Here is a 16,777-nt window from a genome sequence, read left to right as displayed (position 1 = left end):
AATGACTGAAGCAGTGGTGGCTCTAAGCCTTGGTAGGGGGGCAGAAGCTCCCCCCCCCAGTTTGTCTGACATCTGGCATTAAATTCCTTTTATTATATATAGCTTGGTATATCTATCTGTAACTTGCCCCCCTCCCCAGATTATGAGGCCTACAAAACCGCTTCTGTAATTAGCCTTTCCCCACCCGAAAATGCTTACAATTCATAATGATGCTCGTTTTGTGATGAGCCCCTATGCGCACGCATTGGAAATGGGCTTTATTGAGTAGATATCGCAGAATTTTTGACAATGAAAAGATCTAGCTAAGGAGAATCAAAAAGCTTACTGCAATAAAAAAAGAGGGGCGGTTCTAGAGCAAAATATGAGGGGGGGCAATGTGACAAGTGTGCTAATAATTGACCAAATTGACAAATTTATTTTTAAAGAGTGAGAAAACAAGGAATAAGGTTACTGGAAAATCTTGGGGCGGGGTCCCCCCGGTCCCTCCTTGACCCGCCATTGTCGAAATCAACAACTAAACTCATAAAAAAAACTCACGAATGATTAAGCCTGATCATCAATACTTAGGTAATTTATTTTTAAATTTGACTTAAAAATATTCAAACCAGAACTTTCCTTAAGAGAAACTGTCAAAATTACTAACAAACTGAAATAATCTACTTCATTAAAGCTAAAAATTTGTCAATTATTTGCAAGTTAATCAGCCAAATTTTAAATTGCAATGTTAACCCCGCAAAGATTGAATGAATCCTTTCTCAGAACTGTTTTGGTGGTGATACAAGGGAGATAAACACGCCACGATTCAATACAGGCCAACTCTTTGGCGAGAGAACTTGCTTCATTCAAATTGGTCAGGTTGAAGTCCATTTGAGATTATTTTAGAGCATTCTTAAGGATTATCTTCTTTTCGAAAAAATGTAAGTAGAAAAGATTTTGGCCTTCATTGATTGAAACATCTTGTCAGTCTTTGGTTGTCTCTTGAAGGAGTTATAGCTAAAAGTAAGGTAAGGCGATTTGTATATATTTGGCAAGTACGTGGCTTTTATTCTCTTTTGGAGATTGTCATATGAAATGACCCTTATGCATTTTGTTGTGTACAAGGGTCATAGTGCATTATAACCGTATTATGCGAAAAAGATGTATGTCAAAAACCTGGTTTTTGGGAAACAATCTTTTTAGATAGGCCTACTAAAAAATGCCTAATTTAAGGTATTCCGTCGAAAATTTATTTCCGCACCCAGCTAAGAGATATTTAATAAGGGTCTTAAGGGGAAGGGGGCAGGGTGGGCCCTTATAATACTAAGATTTTCGGTAAAATTCTAGTTAATTGACTTCTTGCTATCTCGGAAAGGGTTTAGGTTAGGAAAATGAAACTTTCAGTGATGGGTCTACAGGTTAAAGCATGTCCCGGGAAGATATTTTAAAGTACCAACCTCCACTCCTTCTCCCTATAGAGGGCCCTGAAATCTGCCTACATGACAGGTCTATACTTATTGAAATTTTGACAAAACAACATTTTACCTTAATTTTCAGTTACTAGTTGCTTTTTCTCTGCCTTTAGTTCTGAAAATGCAATTCCTGTTATTTCAGTAGAATTTTGAGCCATATCAATTTTTTTTTCAAAATTTAGGAAATGTATTTGCATATCTTTAAAACCTTATAAAATGGAATTGAGCAAAGCTATGAAGCTGAAAACAATTTTGTTATACTTCAATTAAGCAGAAGATCTATTTTGCAAGGTTTAACTTTTATGGCTAACTGGCTTGAACCCCACCTTACCTGAAATGTTTTCCTGACTCACACAAAAATAACGAAAACGGCACTTATCTGTTATAGCGAATCCATTCAAGAAGTGAAGTTAGATTAATCCTAATGAAAAATACCAAAACGTGATGAAAATATAATATAGCCTACATTAGAAACAAATTCGGGCTATATATTTGCACATTAGGGGGGGGGGGGTAAATTATAGCGGGTCTGCATCCAAAATGTGTTAGCTACAATTGTTTTGCATTGTATGTAGTAAAAGCTGTCTTTAACTTCACGTTGTCCATTTACTCCCCCTCCTAATGTAGCCCAAATATGTAGCCCAAATTATATAAGTCTATTCTATTGGCTTGTATATCTATTCTATATATCTATAGGCTATTCTGTTACCCGCCACTTGTTTCCCACTGAATATAAAATTGCTGAGTAGCGCTTTTCCAGAAGGACAGTGGTGATTCTAGGCCTGAGCAGGAGGGCAGCTGCCCCTCCCCAGTTTTTCTGTTTTATGACATCAAATTCCGCTCATTTTATTACACTCCTGTAGTATATGTACTCTCCTCCCCCAATTTATGAGGCCTAAAACCGCTATTGCAGAAGGAGTCATGCTAGAACAAAAAGATGCATTTTGAGATTGCTAATTGTATGTTAATTTTTATGGTTAAAGTCGTGATTGCGACAATTTAACCCCATTACCTCCCCAACCTCAGATGAACCTATATATAGCCCTAAACTATAGACAAAATTAACATAAAATAAAAATAGTACCGCTAGGTTCCTTATTTTATGCTGCTTTTCAACATAACCGTCTTTACTGTGATTATGCACAACCCTCCTTACAAAAGGACAATATATATCCATAATTAGGAGCATAACTCAGGAGTTTTTTCCAGGGCAGGAGCAAAAGGGTCCACATCCGGAGAGTCAAGGGGAATAGGCTATGTAGTAATTTTTCTCCAAGTTATCAAGGGGGGCCCAAACGACGACACAGACCCTAATAATATATTTGTTTGTTGCCCTTTCCATTGTTTGACATGTTGCAAAACCGATTATGTTATGCAATCAATCAATTTACCAAATTAACTAACCACTACCATTGCAATTGCACCCCTCGTATGCCTCAATGTAGCCCTGGCCCATAAATAAATTACACCTCTTCGTGTCTTATCGTTTTTATGGCACTTGGTATTAACCAAGTGACATATAGTAATCGCAAATTCTGTCGGTCTGTCTGTCCCGGTTTGCTACTTTAGGCACTTCCAGGTAAGCTAGGACGACAAAATTTGGCAGGCGTATCAGGGACCGGACCAGATTAAATTAGAAATAGTCGTTTTCGCACAATTTGACCATCTGGAGGGGAGTGGGGGGTCGGTTAATTCAGAAAAAATAGAAAAAAAGTATTTTTAAATTACGAACGGGGGATGGGATCTTAATGAAATTTTATGTTTGGAAGGATATCGTGTGTCAGAGCTCTTATTTTAAATCCCGACTAGATCCGCTGAAATCGGGAGGAGTTTGGGGGGACCTAAAATCTTGGAAAACGCTTAGAGTGGAGGGATCTGGATGAAACTTATGGTAAAAATAATCATAAGTCCTAGGTACTTGATTGAAATAACCGGAACGGATCCGCTCTCTTTGGGGGAGTTGGGGGAGGAGGGTTAATTCTAAAAAACTAAAAAAATGTGGCATTTTAAACTTACGAAGGAGTGATTGAATCTTTAATGAAATTTGATGTTTAGAAGGATATTGTGTCTCAGAGCTCTTATTTTAAATCCCGACCGGATCTGGTGAAGGGGAAGTTGGGGGGAGGCGGAACCTAAAATCTTGGAAAACGCTTAGAATGGAGGGATCGGGATGAAACTTGGTGGGAAAATAAGCACGGATCCGCTCTCTTTGGTGGAGTGGGAGGGGGGGGGTAGTAATTCGGAAAAATTAGAAAAAATGAGGTATTTGCAACCTACGAACGGGTGATCAGATCTTAATGAAATTTGATATCTAGAAGGATCTTGTGCTTTAAAACTCTCATTTTAAATCTCGACCAGATCCGGTGGCATTGAAGGGAGTTGGAGGGGGAAATTGAAATTCTTGGAACACGTGAAAATCGAGGTATCTTACGAATAGGTGATCGGATCTCAATGAAACTTGATATATAGAAGAATCTTATGTCTCAGATGCTCCATTTTCGATTCGAATCGGATCCGGGGACATATAGGGTTTGAGGGGAAACAGAAATCTAGGAAAACCCATAGAGTGGAGTGATCGGGATGAAACTTGATGGGAAGAATAAGCACAATTTATAGATACGAGATTGACATAATTGGTACGGATCCGTTCTCTTTGAGGGAACTGGGGGTTGTTAATTTGGAAAAATCCGAAAAATTGAGGTATTTTTAACTAAGAACGGGGGACCGGATCTTAATGAAATTTGATATTTAGAAGGAACTCATGTCTCAGAGCTCTTATTTCAATTCCCGACCAGATGTTTTGACATTGGGGGGAATTGAGGGTGAAACCGGAAATCATGGAAAACGCTTATAAATGTCGTAGATATGTGATTGACGTAACCGGACTGGATCCGCTCTCTTTGGTGGAGTGAGGTGGTGGGGTTCAGTGCTTTGGCGAGTTTGGTGCTTCTGGACACTAGGACGATGAAAATTGGTAGGCGTGTCAGGGAGCAGCACAAATTGACTTGATAAAGTCGTTTCCCCCGATTTGACCATCTGAGGGGCTGAAGGGAGAGGAAAAATTAGAAAAATTGAGGTATTTTTAACGTCCGAGTGGGTGATCGGATATTAATGAATTTTGATATTTAGAAGGACTTCGTGACTCAGAGCTCTTATTTTAAATCCCGACCGGCATTAAGCCCCTGATTTTCCTTTTAAAGCAATCTATTGATTCTTAGAATTTTGTTCGAGCTCATGCCATATGAGCTCTTGGCTCTTTTGACCTCGTCACAAGTGCCATATGAGCTCTTAGCTCTTGTTAAATTGGCCTTTTTAGTCGTTTCGAACCAACTATTGATAAGAAATAAGTAAGACAGTATTAAAATTCCAAGAAATCATTAGGTTTTTATGTAGCCTAGAGCTATATCAAGACATTAGAGGGGGCAATTGCGATGGTAGTGATTATTATATTTGGAAAAAGCCTTGAAAGGAAGCAGGATTGCATGTTTATTTTTCAGCTAATAAATTACTTGAAAGAATCAGAAATGTATTGGTCTCTCATATGTTGGTACCACAAGTCTAGTCCCCCCCCCCTGAGAGCAGAACTCTATGATAAAAACATCTTAGATTATCCTTATTGCCAGAGTCACAGAACAGTGTTCCATATCCCTTTTTCTAACACCTGAATATATCCCTAGGTTATAAACAAAAAGTTGCAACCAATAAAGAACAAACTTTTTTATTTAGCCTTGGGCCATATCAAGGCTAGCCTAGTACCCTTGTATTTTATTCATTTTTCTTTTTGTTTGAATTTAGTAATGTTATGAAACTCGAAACGTTTTTCTCATGCCTCATTTATGCTGGATTTATTTCCAAACAGACGGTGGGAAGTAGGCGACCCCTCAATGACGTTCTGGCCTTTAAAGAGTTTGGGCTGCGAAATTCTATTACTGATATAGGGACAAGGTGAAGACAGTACTGCTTTTTCGAAATATAATTATCATGACACTCGCGTAGCAAATTTAAAGCCCTGAAATGGGCACTAAAGTGACGCCTAATTCCGTACTTTTCGGAAACTTCCTTATTCTGGAAACTACTTTATAACAGTCTGAAAGACTTAACTTAGCCTACAGTATTTCTAAATGCTGACTGCTTGAATTTACCCCCCTCCCCATCCCTTCCCCTCTAATGAGCAAACATGTAGTCCAAATTACATATCATTGCCTTTCCAATAACACGAGTCTTATCCTTTTGCTAGTTTAACACCAAACAGTTAACAAGCGACAGGAAGTGGAGCGTAGCACTATTGAAAATTCATTGACTGTGTAATTTGGACTATATATTTTCTCATGAGAGGGGAAGGGGTAAGAAGAAGCAGACCGGCTTTAGAAATATAGTAAGCATTCTAGGTTGTTTAAGGTAGTTTCCAGATCGAGGAAGTTTCCAAAAAGTAGGGAAAAAGGTGTTCAGGTTTGGTTTACTTAAGGTTTTTTAAATTTGATTTGCGAGGTAACGGTAGTTATATTTAGAAATAACATAAAAAAGGCATCGAGCTGTTTATTTACATTGCATCTACGTCATTTGTAGAATCTGTTATATAATTACCTGGGGTGCGATAATCTTAACTTAGCCTACTTAGGCTACAACGCGTACAATGTCGTTTTACCCCACGTTCGACATAGCTAAGGTCGTATCCTAGGGGATACTTCAAGATTTGAACTTCTTCCCCGAATTTTTTTTCCAACTGTCGAAACACGTAACGAAAATGCATATAAACAAATTTTGAAGTGTTTTGTTAAGTTTTTTTTTTTTACCTTAAACCCCCTCTAGGGGTAGGCCCTTCTATAAACATCTCGAGAATCAAACGAGGTATCGAGAAAGACTGAATTAATTAATTAATAATTAATATATTAATTAATAATTAAATATATAACAATTGATAATTAATTAATACAGCATGATCTGCTCATGTGGATGATATCGCAGCAGAGCTGCAAAATTATGTCAACTTGCCTTTGAACTCCTCCCCCCCCCCGAAATGTTTATCTGACTCGTCAAAACGTAATAAAAATGAATTTGAACAAATTTTTCTTGCATTTTCTGGAGTTTTTTGTAACCCCTCCCCAGAAAAAAAATCCTGTAATCCCTCCCGAAACAGTAATTTTGTTAACCCCCCCCCCAAAAAAAAAATTTTGGATACGACCTAAAAAAATAAAGTTATCAAAAATGACCTTAAACACGGCAGATGGCAAAGTTTACTACATAGGGAAGTTACTCAGAGTATCAGAAATGGCTTTTGGGTAAATCGTCTGATTAACTCACTAATAAGATAGCTAAGAAATAGACATATCCATAGCATCAGAAATTCATCCTGAATCCAAACACCTATTTGCGGCAGAAGGGAGCTTTCACCCTCCTCAGCCTCTAATGTGCAAAATACACCAATTTATACACCCTGAGTTGTATAAATGCACTGAATTCTCTAAACCATTCTTTTCTTTCAATTGATTTAACACCTTATCAAGATGATGGAAAGTAATTACATATATACAATTCGGGGTATATATTTGCACACTAGGGTGATGGGGTAAAGCTCATTTTCGACGCAATGAATGTTATATTACCCAATACCTTGGGTTGCCTTTTGGTCCGTCAATTAAAGCTACGCGGGAGTTGGTGCTATCATCTGTGTTGGGGAAACTTAGGAAAACATATGGCCTGCTATTCAGGGTGAAAGGTTGTTTTAATAAACAAACACTTGCTATAATTTATAATTCAATGTTTGCACCTCATGTATTGAGGGCATAAGTAAATTATTATTATTATTATTATTATTCTAATGGTGCATGTATTTCTTAGCTGTCTCATCGGAAAATTCACATCTTTTGTGTGGTAATTTATGGCCGTTTTATGTTTGGCTTGATTAGTCATTCAAAATTCTGTTCGCTTTAGGTTTTGTCTATTTATCCCTAGCATTGGGTCTATGTGTTACTTTTTTCAGTATCTGTAATTCATGTTCGGTTCAGGTTTCATTATTTCATTCATAATAATTTTTGTTTGATTTAAGTTTCAACTATTGTATGACAATATTTCTGCTCATTTTAAGCTTTAATGTGGCTCTTGAAATCTTTCTTTTTTGAAAATTTTGTTTTTCTAATTAATCAGTAAATATAATCACTACTACTAATAACTCACTGCAGCACCAAGCCGCCTGAGGCCAACACAGCTACGCACGCTCCTCCTCCAACCTAATCTATTTAAAGCCTCCCTCTTTACACCCTCCCAGGAAGTTCCCATTTCCTTTAAATCCTTATTTATGACATCCTCCCAACCCAGACAAGGACGACCTGCTTTTCGTGTAGCCCCAGACGGTTGGCCAAAAAGGACAAATCTTCGGTAATCTATAATTACCGAATAATCTATAATTATAATTACCGAATGTAAATATAAGTACTAAAGTTAAATTCTGATTGGTCAATGTCATTTCATCAGCCAGATCTCACGTAACCAGCGACAAAAAAGATTCTTCATTCATCCAAAAAATTGGTTTGTTTTTGTTTCGGATCTGAGTCGAACAGCTTCTCTTTAAATAGAAGCTTCTACACTTTCAATATTTCTTCAAATAGATCTTCAAGTACTATATGGAAATATTATATTTTTGGTAAATATTGTGAATATACCAATTGATACCGTTTTTATGCTCTGTCCGAATATAATAATCGTTTTTGTCGCAAATTCAAGTTCAGTTTAACTTAACCTAACCTAGGTTTTCTAACCTTACCCAAATATATAGCCCATATTTTGATTCTCGATTTTGTCACTGTCCATTGAATCTATGTGTAAACCGGTTTGAACAAGAGTGACGCTAACTAGGTAGAGTTGGGCGATGTTAAATATTGATATATAGGACCAAATATCGATATTGAATATCAAAATCTAAATATCGATATCAAAAACGATATTATTTCGGCTTTTTTCTGTAACTCAGCCCAGTGACAACCTAAGCTTTAAAACACAGAATTTTGATAACAATCGGTATATCAAATGAACTGGCTTTTTATGCCGACTCCAAATGTATAAAATCCGTCAAATTTCATGTACCCATCAAAAGCTACAAGCCTGAAAAAATTTGTATGAAAATTTTATAGATTTTTTTTTTTAAACAGGGTGACAGCACCCCTAAAAAAAATAATTCTTAATAAAAATCGCAGCATCAGATTCAGCATATCAGAAAATCATAAAGTAAGGGTTTCTAGCTTCCATCTGCAAAATTATGAAATTAGTAATTTTTGCCAGAAGAACGATCAAGGATGCGTGATCTTTCTTTTTTTGCAAGGGTGATCGTATCCAACCAATGGTCATATAAGATCAGGAAAGGGCTTGCTGGAACAGAAATAACAGTTCTAGATCCTCATTTTGTGACCAAAACGATCGGAGGGCAACTATATTCCTCTCCCTCCTATTTTCCAAAAGTCATCCGATCAAAAATTTGAGATTGCCATTTTGATCAGCATAGTCGAAAGGTCAAGTTATCATGCCTCTGGGGATGACACGACCCTGCAAGTCCCTGGGGAAAGGGTTGTAAGTTTTGAAATTTATCCTGTGTTTACATATAGTATTAATTATTGGGAAGTAAAAGACATTTTGGGGAGGGTGATTTTTCTGTGGGTAAATTTTATGCGGGGGGATTTTCCAACGGAAGTATTTACCTTGGGGAGCGAAGTTTCCATGGACGAACTTTCAAAGGGAAACTAAACATGGGCGAATTTACCAGAATTCTTATAACGAAATTCATTATTTGACCTACTTTCTCTTCGCCAGTTCAACATCTGAAGATATTTCGGGGAAATAGCCCAGGTAAAATTTTCAAAGGAGTGGAAGTTGTCTGGGAAATATTGCCGCGGTGGGGGGAGGGGGTTTTCCACAGGAGAGATTCTTCATGGTGGAATTTCACGCGGGAGAGCCTTCCGTTGAGACATTGGGAGGGGACCATTTCCAGGGAAAATTTTCCCCGGAAGGAGGATTTCTGGCATGATATGAAAAATAATTACAAATTAAAAGAAAACCTGTTTTTTTTTTCAAACGAAAATAGACTAAAAATAATTTCCCAGGTGGAATTGTCCGCAAAAAGTTTTTTTTTATGCGGAACTTTTAGCAGGGATAGAATTGTCTGGGGGAAGGGGGATCTTACGCGGGAGAAACAATCCAAGGAGAAACTTTCTAGGGGGGATTATCCATTGAGAGAAAAGTTGTATTTTCCAGCGTTATTTGGAAAACGATCAGAAATTAAATAAAGAAACTAATTTTTTAACTAAAGAAATAAGCAGCCTTAAAACATACAGAAATTATCCCGTATATCAGGGTGCTCCTTCCTCAATACCTCGCTCTTTACGCTAATTTTAACTTTTTCTCCTTATTAATGAAGAACCACTCCTGAAGTACGATAGCCGGTTAATTACAATCAGGAGATTTTTGAAATACAAAAAGAAACTTTGGCGTGAAAATCGAGGTATTGAGGAAGGGTTTTTCCCTTATATATGGGAAAATTTATGCTCTTGTAAGCTTTAATGTTGCTCCTTGTTTTCAGTTGAAAAATAGATTATTTTATTTTATCTCTTAAAGGCTGAACGAATTCTCAGGGGAAAATATTGACATGTCGCTAATTTGAATAGCCAAAAATATCCAGTAGCTTATTTCCCTTAATCCTGAGCCCGAGTAATTCCAAATTAGAGTTTTTGTAATGCTCAATCATGTAATGGATGTCTTTTTATTTTATTCAAAATTTGGAAAAAAATATGCAAAATACTCTTTAATTGCAAATTTTGTTATTGAATTTTGCCAAACCCTTGATTTAATCTGAGCAAAAAACTTATGAGAAATATTGAAATCTATATATCAATATATCGTTTAATCAAAATTTCACCCAACACTAACTAGGTATACAAACCATATCCAAAATAAGAGAAAAGGGTATCATCTTTGAGGTTCTGTAAAGGGCTTAAAATTCAGTTTAAGACAAAGCGATTATTATATTCAAAAAGAGCACAAAAAAGGCATTGAGTGGTATGTTCACTTTATTTGTTGGTCAGAAATGTGGACTGCTCAATATTTACCATATTTTCCCTTCAAATAGGGAAAATACTTGTTCATATAGGTGTTTGAAGGAATTTTTCTAACTTTTTTAGATATGGTTCAAAGAATGTTGCTTTCCATTCCCTCAATTGAGGGAATTCTTATCTTACATTTTTGGGCCCCCTTGATTTTGGAAAATACCTGTTTTGGTTGTATTTTCCTTGAAAATGCCATTTATTGCCATTTCATTGAAAAACGATAACTTTCCCTCTCTATATTTAAAAAAAATTTCCCTTCCCCCCTTAAAGTTTCTTTAATCAGATCTACTGTTCGCTTTCAATCAGACATACCAGTTGGGTTCTGTCTGTTAGTTCGCTAGACGAAATTCATCGTCTTCTTCAGATCTTACATAATTTTTCCCACCTCATTTTTCAAATATCGCTCCAGTTTTTTCCAAGGTTGCCACCCGATGAAGAGAAAAATCACCAAATTCTAGTGATGTTTTGTTTCATATAGTGCTTTTCTTCAATAAACTAGCGAGTTAAGTCCTGATTTAGTGATTTTTTGTTTTGTTTGGGCAATATAAAAATCATTAAAAACAGTGATAAACTACTAGAGGCGGCAACCCTGGTTTTACCTTGTGCCACTTGCCGGTTTATAATTTTATAAGTATTATAAGTGCTTTTATAACGCTCGCGCCTTGTAACACCGGAACTTACAAACATTTTTCACGTGTCTGAATGACCCTTACGCTAGGCAGATAACATTAATTGGTACCGTCTACAAAGATTAAGGATTTTGAAAAGGTGTTATCATCTCGAGTGTAACTGTCGTGCAATGAGCATGGTTTTATTAATTATCTCCTATTTAATTTTATTTTTAAAGATGTAGGCCTAGATTATGTAAGCGTTCGGTTTTTTAGAGCATAATTTTTTAATGTATTATGTCATCTGTTCTACTGCTGACAAAACAAATGAGTTAATTTTTTAACTTGTGTTGAATTAAAATCCGACTCCTGTTTACTTTGTCTAGTCTGGTAGTTGGGAATGCTGTTCAGAGGGGGCCTGGGAGAAATTGTTCGACTAGATTTTACTGTCTCTCCTCGATTTTGAAAAAAAATTAGTTTGATCTTTCCATTGAAACGAAAAAATATTACCCTTTCCCAGTTCTGGTGCCCCCTGCTGACAGTTCTTGTTTCTCTTCTATGTACTGTTACGGTTACGATTAGTACGATTAAGGGGAACTTGCTGCTTTATTTTTTTTTTAGCCATGGACAGAACTATATCTTAGGGCTAAACACGGGACCACGAGGGAGAGGAGTGTATTTGCGAGTGAAATATTCATTATGTTTGGAAAGAACATAAAAAAGCATCAAGTATTGTATTTACCAAAAAATATGACAATTTCACGGCAAAAAGTAATCTTCAACCCCACCCCAAGATTATTTTTTAAAGACTTCTCTCTCCTCGGAAATCCCGCGCGTGCTTTGGTTTTCCTCTACAGTTGTCGTGAAACATGCCTAATACTATAATACCTCATTTTGACCGAATCAAAGACTTAGTACTATTTAGACATACAATCGCCCTACAAAACTGGCTATTGCAAAACACATTGACCATAGGAAAAAATTGCAATATTCTACTTTGCTTTAGACACTGTTGAAACTGGCGCTAGTGTCTACTCCGAAAATATCAACGCTATCTAGTGTTTGGTGACACTTGGCATATTTCAGCGAATTGTTTTTTGTTGCTGTCAGAAACTGAAATCAAACACTTATTACTATCCTTATTTTACCTATTCCACTAACTAAATTAATTAGTTTTATTATTATACTGGGAAAATACCAATTATCGCCAAACTCCAGATGGCGTTGACATTTTTGTCGACATTAGCGCAAGTTCCCGCTGTAAGTTGCCCATAACTCTTGTTCTGACAGCTAGAGATGTTTCTGACTTCTTAGACATAGTTCCTCCAGTGCTTAGTGGCGTATATGAAACCATTTCATATACGGAGTAATATCTGTTCGTTTTAAGTTTTAATGTCGCTCTTTACTTTCAGTTAAAAAAACTAGTTTTTTTATTTAATTTCTGAACGGTTTTGAATTAATGCATGTTTGGTTTTGGCTCTCCGCACATAAATTATTAAAATGAAATTTGTATATTAATTCTTTTTTTGGCTAAATGGCTTTCTCTTAGTTTTGATCAGACGATTTTGAGAAATAAGGGGTGGAGAAGGAGGCCTAGTTGCCCTCCAATTTTTCGGTTGCTTAGAAAGGCAACTAGAACTTTTAATTTTTAACGAACGTTTTTATTAGTAAAAAATATACGTAACTTATAAATTAGCAACTTACGTAACAAACTTTCATAATCTTATATTTTTATTATGTATACAAGGGGGTTTGTATCCTCGTTAATACCTCGCTCTTTACACTAAATCTTAAGTTTTGTCCCAATTCTTTAAGAATGATCCCTGAATCAGAAAGGCCGTAGAATAAATAGTTGAAATTACTAAAAATACTTTAGCATAAAGTGCGAGGTGTTTATCTCCTCCTAAATACCTCGCTTTTTATGCTAAAGTATTTTTAGAACCCCTCATATGCGTAATAATCTCTGTTCGTTTTAAGTTTCAATGCTACTCCTTCCTTTCATTTGAAAAAACGTTTTCATGTTTATTTTTCATTGCTTTCTTATAGTAATGCTAGAAAATCATGCGCCCTTTTCCTTGAATTTTTCTTCTCCCATGACAGATTCCTCCAAGGAAAGATCCTCCAACATAGCCACCTCCCCTCAGCCCCACCCCCCAAATAAAATAAAATCCTCCTGAAAACGTCTGTACACTTCCCAATAACCATTACTATATGTAAACACTGGTCAAAGTTTGTAACTTGCAGCCCCTCCCCCAGGGATTGGGGGGGGAGTAAATCATCCCCAAATACATAGTTATTATGGTTTTCGACTATGCTGAACAAAATGGATATCTCAAAATTTTGATCCGTTGACTTTGGGAAAAAATGAGCGTGGGAGGGGGCCTAGATGCCCTCCAATTTTTTTGGTCACTTAAAAAGGGCACTAGAACTTATCATTTCCGTTAGAATGAGCCCTCTTGCGACATTCTAGGACCACTTGGTCGATACGATGACCCCTGTGAAAAAAAACAACAAATAAACACGCACCCGTGATTTGGGTTCTGGCAAAAAATACAAAATTCCACATTTTTGTAGATAGGAGCTTGAAACTTCTACAGTAGGGTTCTCTGATACGCTGAATCTGATGGTGTGATTTTCGTTAAGATTCTATGACTTTTAGGGGGTGTTTCCCCCTATTTTCTTAAATAAAGCAAATTTTCTCAGGCTCTTAACTTTTGATGGGTAAGACTAAACTTGATGAAACTTATATATTTAAAATCAGCATTAAAATGCAATTCTTTTGATGTAGCTATTGATATCAAAATTCAATTTTTTAGAGTTTTGGTTACTATTGAGCCGGGTCGCTCCTTACTACAGTTCGTTACCACGAACTGTTTGATGTTGAGGACTTCCAATGATTACCCTTACATACTAAAGTACGCTGGTTGTGGTGCATGTTTAAAAACGTTTTATTAAATTTTCAAATCGGTTTTTAGAGGTTCTGGAAAGTATGGATTAAGATTTCAAAGAAAGCCTGAGGAATTTTAAAGCAGACATGGCATGTTTGTTAATGAAACTAACTTACAATTACACGGAGACAGCCTCAATTAAAAGAATTAGAAGAAAAACGGTGTAAATCGCAGCTTTTTTTGGAAAATTAAAATTGTGACAAAGATCAGATTTGAAGATTTTCTGACGATGCAAATATCACTATGGATTATAAATTCATTTGATAGAATAAAAGTGCAAAAAGTGATACTGCAAGAGGGGCTCGAGCATAGTACTAATGTGAATCTGAATGTGTTATTTAAAAGAGGGTATCAAATATTTCAGCTGCAGGTAGAAATACCGAAAAAATATCCTGGACTCGGGGGAATTGCAGTAAAGTTTTGATAGTATTTCTCTTGTCACATCGTATCAAAAAGTTTTAGTTCCGTTACAAACATTTTAACCAAAAAACAAGTAGAATAAATATCACATAATGCAAAGATTCACAGTTATTCTTAACAAAATTGAAGCCAGATATTGGCAATGGGCTGCCGGTCCATCAAGTATTAAGTAACAAAAGTTTTTTTAAACTGGAAACAATGAGCGACATTAAAACTTAAAACGAACAGAAATTATCCTGTATATGAAAGAGGCTGTCCCCTCCTCAACGCCCCACTCTTTACGCTAAGTCTTTTATTATTTTAAAAAGTTGAGCTGTGAGAAAGAGTCAAACTTTAGCGTGAAGAGTGGGGTGTTGAGGAGGGGACAGTCCCTTCCATCCTCGGAATAATGTCTGCTCGTTTTCAGTTTTAATGTTGCTCCTTACTCCTTACTTTCAGTTAAAAAAACTTGTTTTTATTTAATTTCTGAACGTTTTTGACTTAATGCAGGTTTTGATTTTGGCTTACCGTACATGAATAATTAGAACGGAATTTGCATATTAATTTTATTTTTTGGCTAAATGGCTTTCTCAAAGTTTTGATCGGACGATTTTGAGAAAAAAAGTGGTGGGGAAGGGGGCTTGGTTGCCCTTCAATTTTTTTGGCTACTTAAAAAGGCCACTAGAACTTTAAGTTTATTTACAAACTTTTTTTTTGTAATTAATATGTGTAACTTACAAATTAAATAATGACGAAGACCACACTGCCTTTCCATAATACAAATACAGAAGAGAGAATAATGAGGACTTTTTTCCCAAGATAATTGAACGAACAAAACCTATTTGAATATTTCGGCCCTATATATAAGGGCCGTCTTCAGCGAAGAAAATAATAAACAATAACACACCTACAATAAAAGTTCTCGGTTAAAAATCCATTTTTTAAATTAGCCTAGTAAATTACTTGTATTGACTAGAAATTTAAGTGTAATAAAACTTCTCAACTCTGGACAGGATAAAACCCCAGTTACTCGTCTAAGAGGGGTCTATCAAATACCATGTAGAAATTATTACATTGGTCGAACCCACCAAAATTTAGGGACAAGATTACAGCAACACAAAGAAAGTATTGAAAAAGCATTAAAATCTAAAAATAGCTCCATATTTTTCGATTCAGCTTTAAGCAATCATATTTTTGAAAATCCAATCTTTATGTTCCATTTGACGAAACAATTTTAATTAGCAATGACCTAGGAATCAAACAAACTGTCTGCAAGGCAATCGAAATCAAACGAAGCTTAAATTATTATACATCCCTAAATAGAGACTTGGGTGAACACACACTCAACCCTATGTACACAAAATTAATTATAGAAAATAATCTAATTCAAAATAAAACAAAAATAGGAACGAATAAAAACAAGCCCAAGCCCAAAAAAACTACAAGATTAGCTGCAGAAAAGGCAAATATCAAACAGTTCGTGGTAACGAACTGTTGTAAGGAGCGACCCGGCTCAATAGTAACCGAAACTCTAAAATTGGAATTTTTATACCAATAATTACATCAAAGAATCGCATTTTAATGCTGATTTCAAATATATAAGTTTCATCAAGTTTAGTATTACCCATCAAAAGTTATGAGACTGATAAAATTTGCCTTATTTTAGAAAATAGGGAGAAACACCCCCTAAAAGTCATAGAATCTTAATGAAAATCACACCATCGCATTCAGCTTAGTTAAAAACCTGACAACTATGTCTTTGGGGACGACTTTATCTCCCAAAGTCCCCGGGGGAGGGGCTAGTAATTGTTATTATGAAGTATACAGACGTTTTCAGGGGTATTTTTTGCGTTGTGTCGGGGTGTATCGGGGGGAGGGGGTTACGTGGGAGGATATTTCCAATGAAGAATTTATTATGAGGGAAGATAATTTCCATGAAGGGGGCGCAGGATTTTCTAGTATTATTTAAAAAAAAAACAATGAAAAAATAAATATTTTTTTTTCAACTGGAAGCAATGAGCAGCATTAAAAATTAAAACGAACAGAAAATATTACGTCTATAAGGGAGTTCGTCTCCTCCACAATACCTTGCTCTTTACGCTAAAGTATTTTTAGTAATTTCAAATATTTATTCTACGGCCTTTGTGATTCGGGGGTCATTCTTGAAGAATTGGGACAAAAGTCAAGGTCTAGTATAAAGAGCGAAGTATTGACGAGGGGGTGAACCCCCTCACATACGTAATAAAAATACACAAATATAGAAGTTCATTAAGTAAGTTAATTCG

At 36.0% G+C, this 16,777-nt stretch overlaps 1 protein-coding gene across 4 annotated transcripts in view; it reads left to right on the top strand.

Moving 5' to 3' along the window:
* The first annotated feature begins 777 nt into the window (after positions 1-777).
* Positions 778-16,777, top strand: part of LOC136030390 (perilipin-2-like) — a 60,405-nt gene continuing 44,405 nt past the window's right edge. The window contains exon 1 of one of the 4 annotated variants that reach the window (XM_065709332.1): positions 778-917. In XM_065709332.1, the coding sequence (XP_065565404.1) occupies positions 916-917 (2 nt within the window). In that variant the 5' untranslated portion in view covers positions 778-915. Of the gene's footprint in view, positions 1,005-14,164; positions 14,257-16,777 lie in introns of those variants that run through there. The other 3 variants (XM_065709333.1, XM_065709334.1, XM_065709331.1) reach the window with 3 other exon arrangements.

This window comes from Artemia franciscana, chromosome 8, assembly GCF_032884065.1.
Source record: "Artemia franciscana chromosome 8, ASM3288406v1, whole genome shotgun sequence".
Lineage (NCBI taxonomy): Eukaryota > Metazoa > Arthropoda > Branchiopoda > Anostraca > Artemiidae > Artemia > Artemia franciscana.
This window is presented reverse-complemented; position numbering and strand designations above follow the sequence as displayed.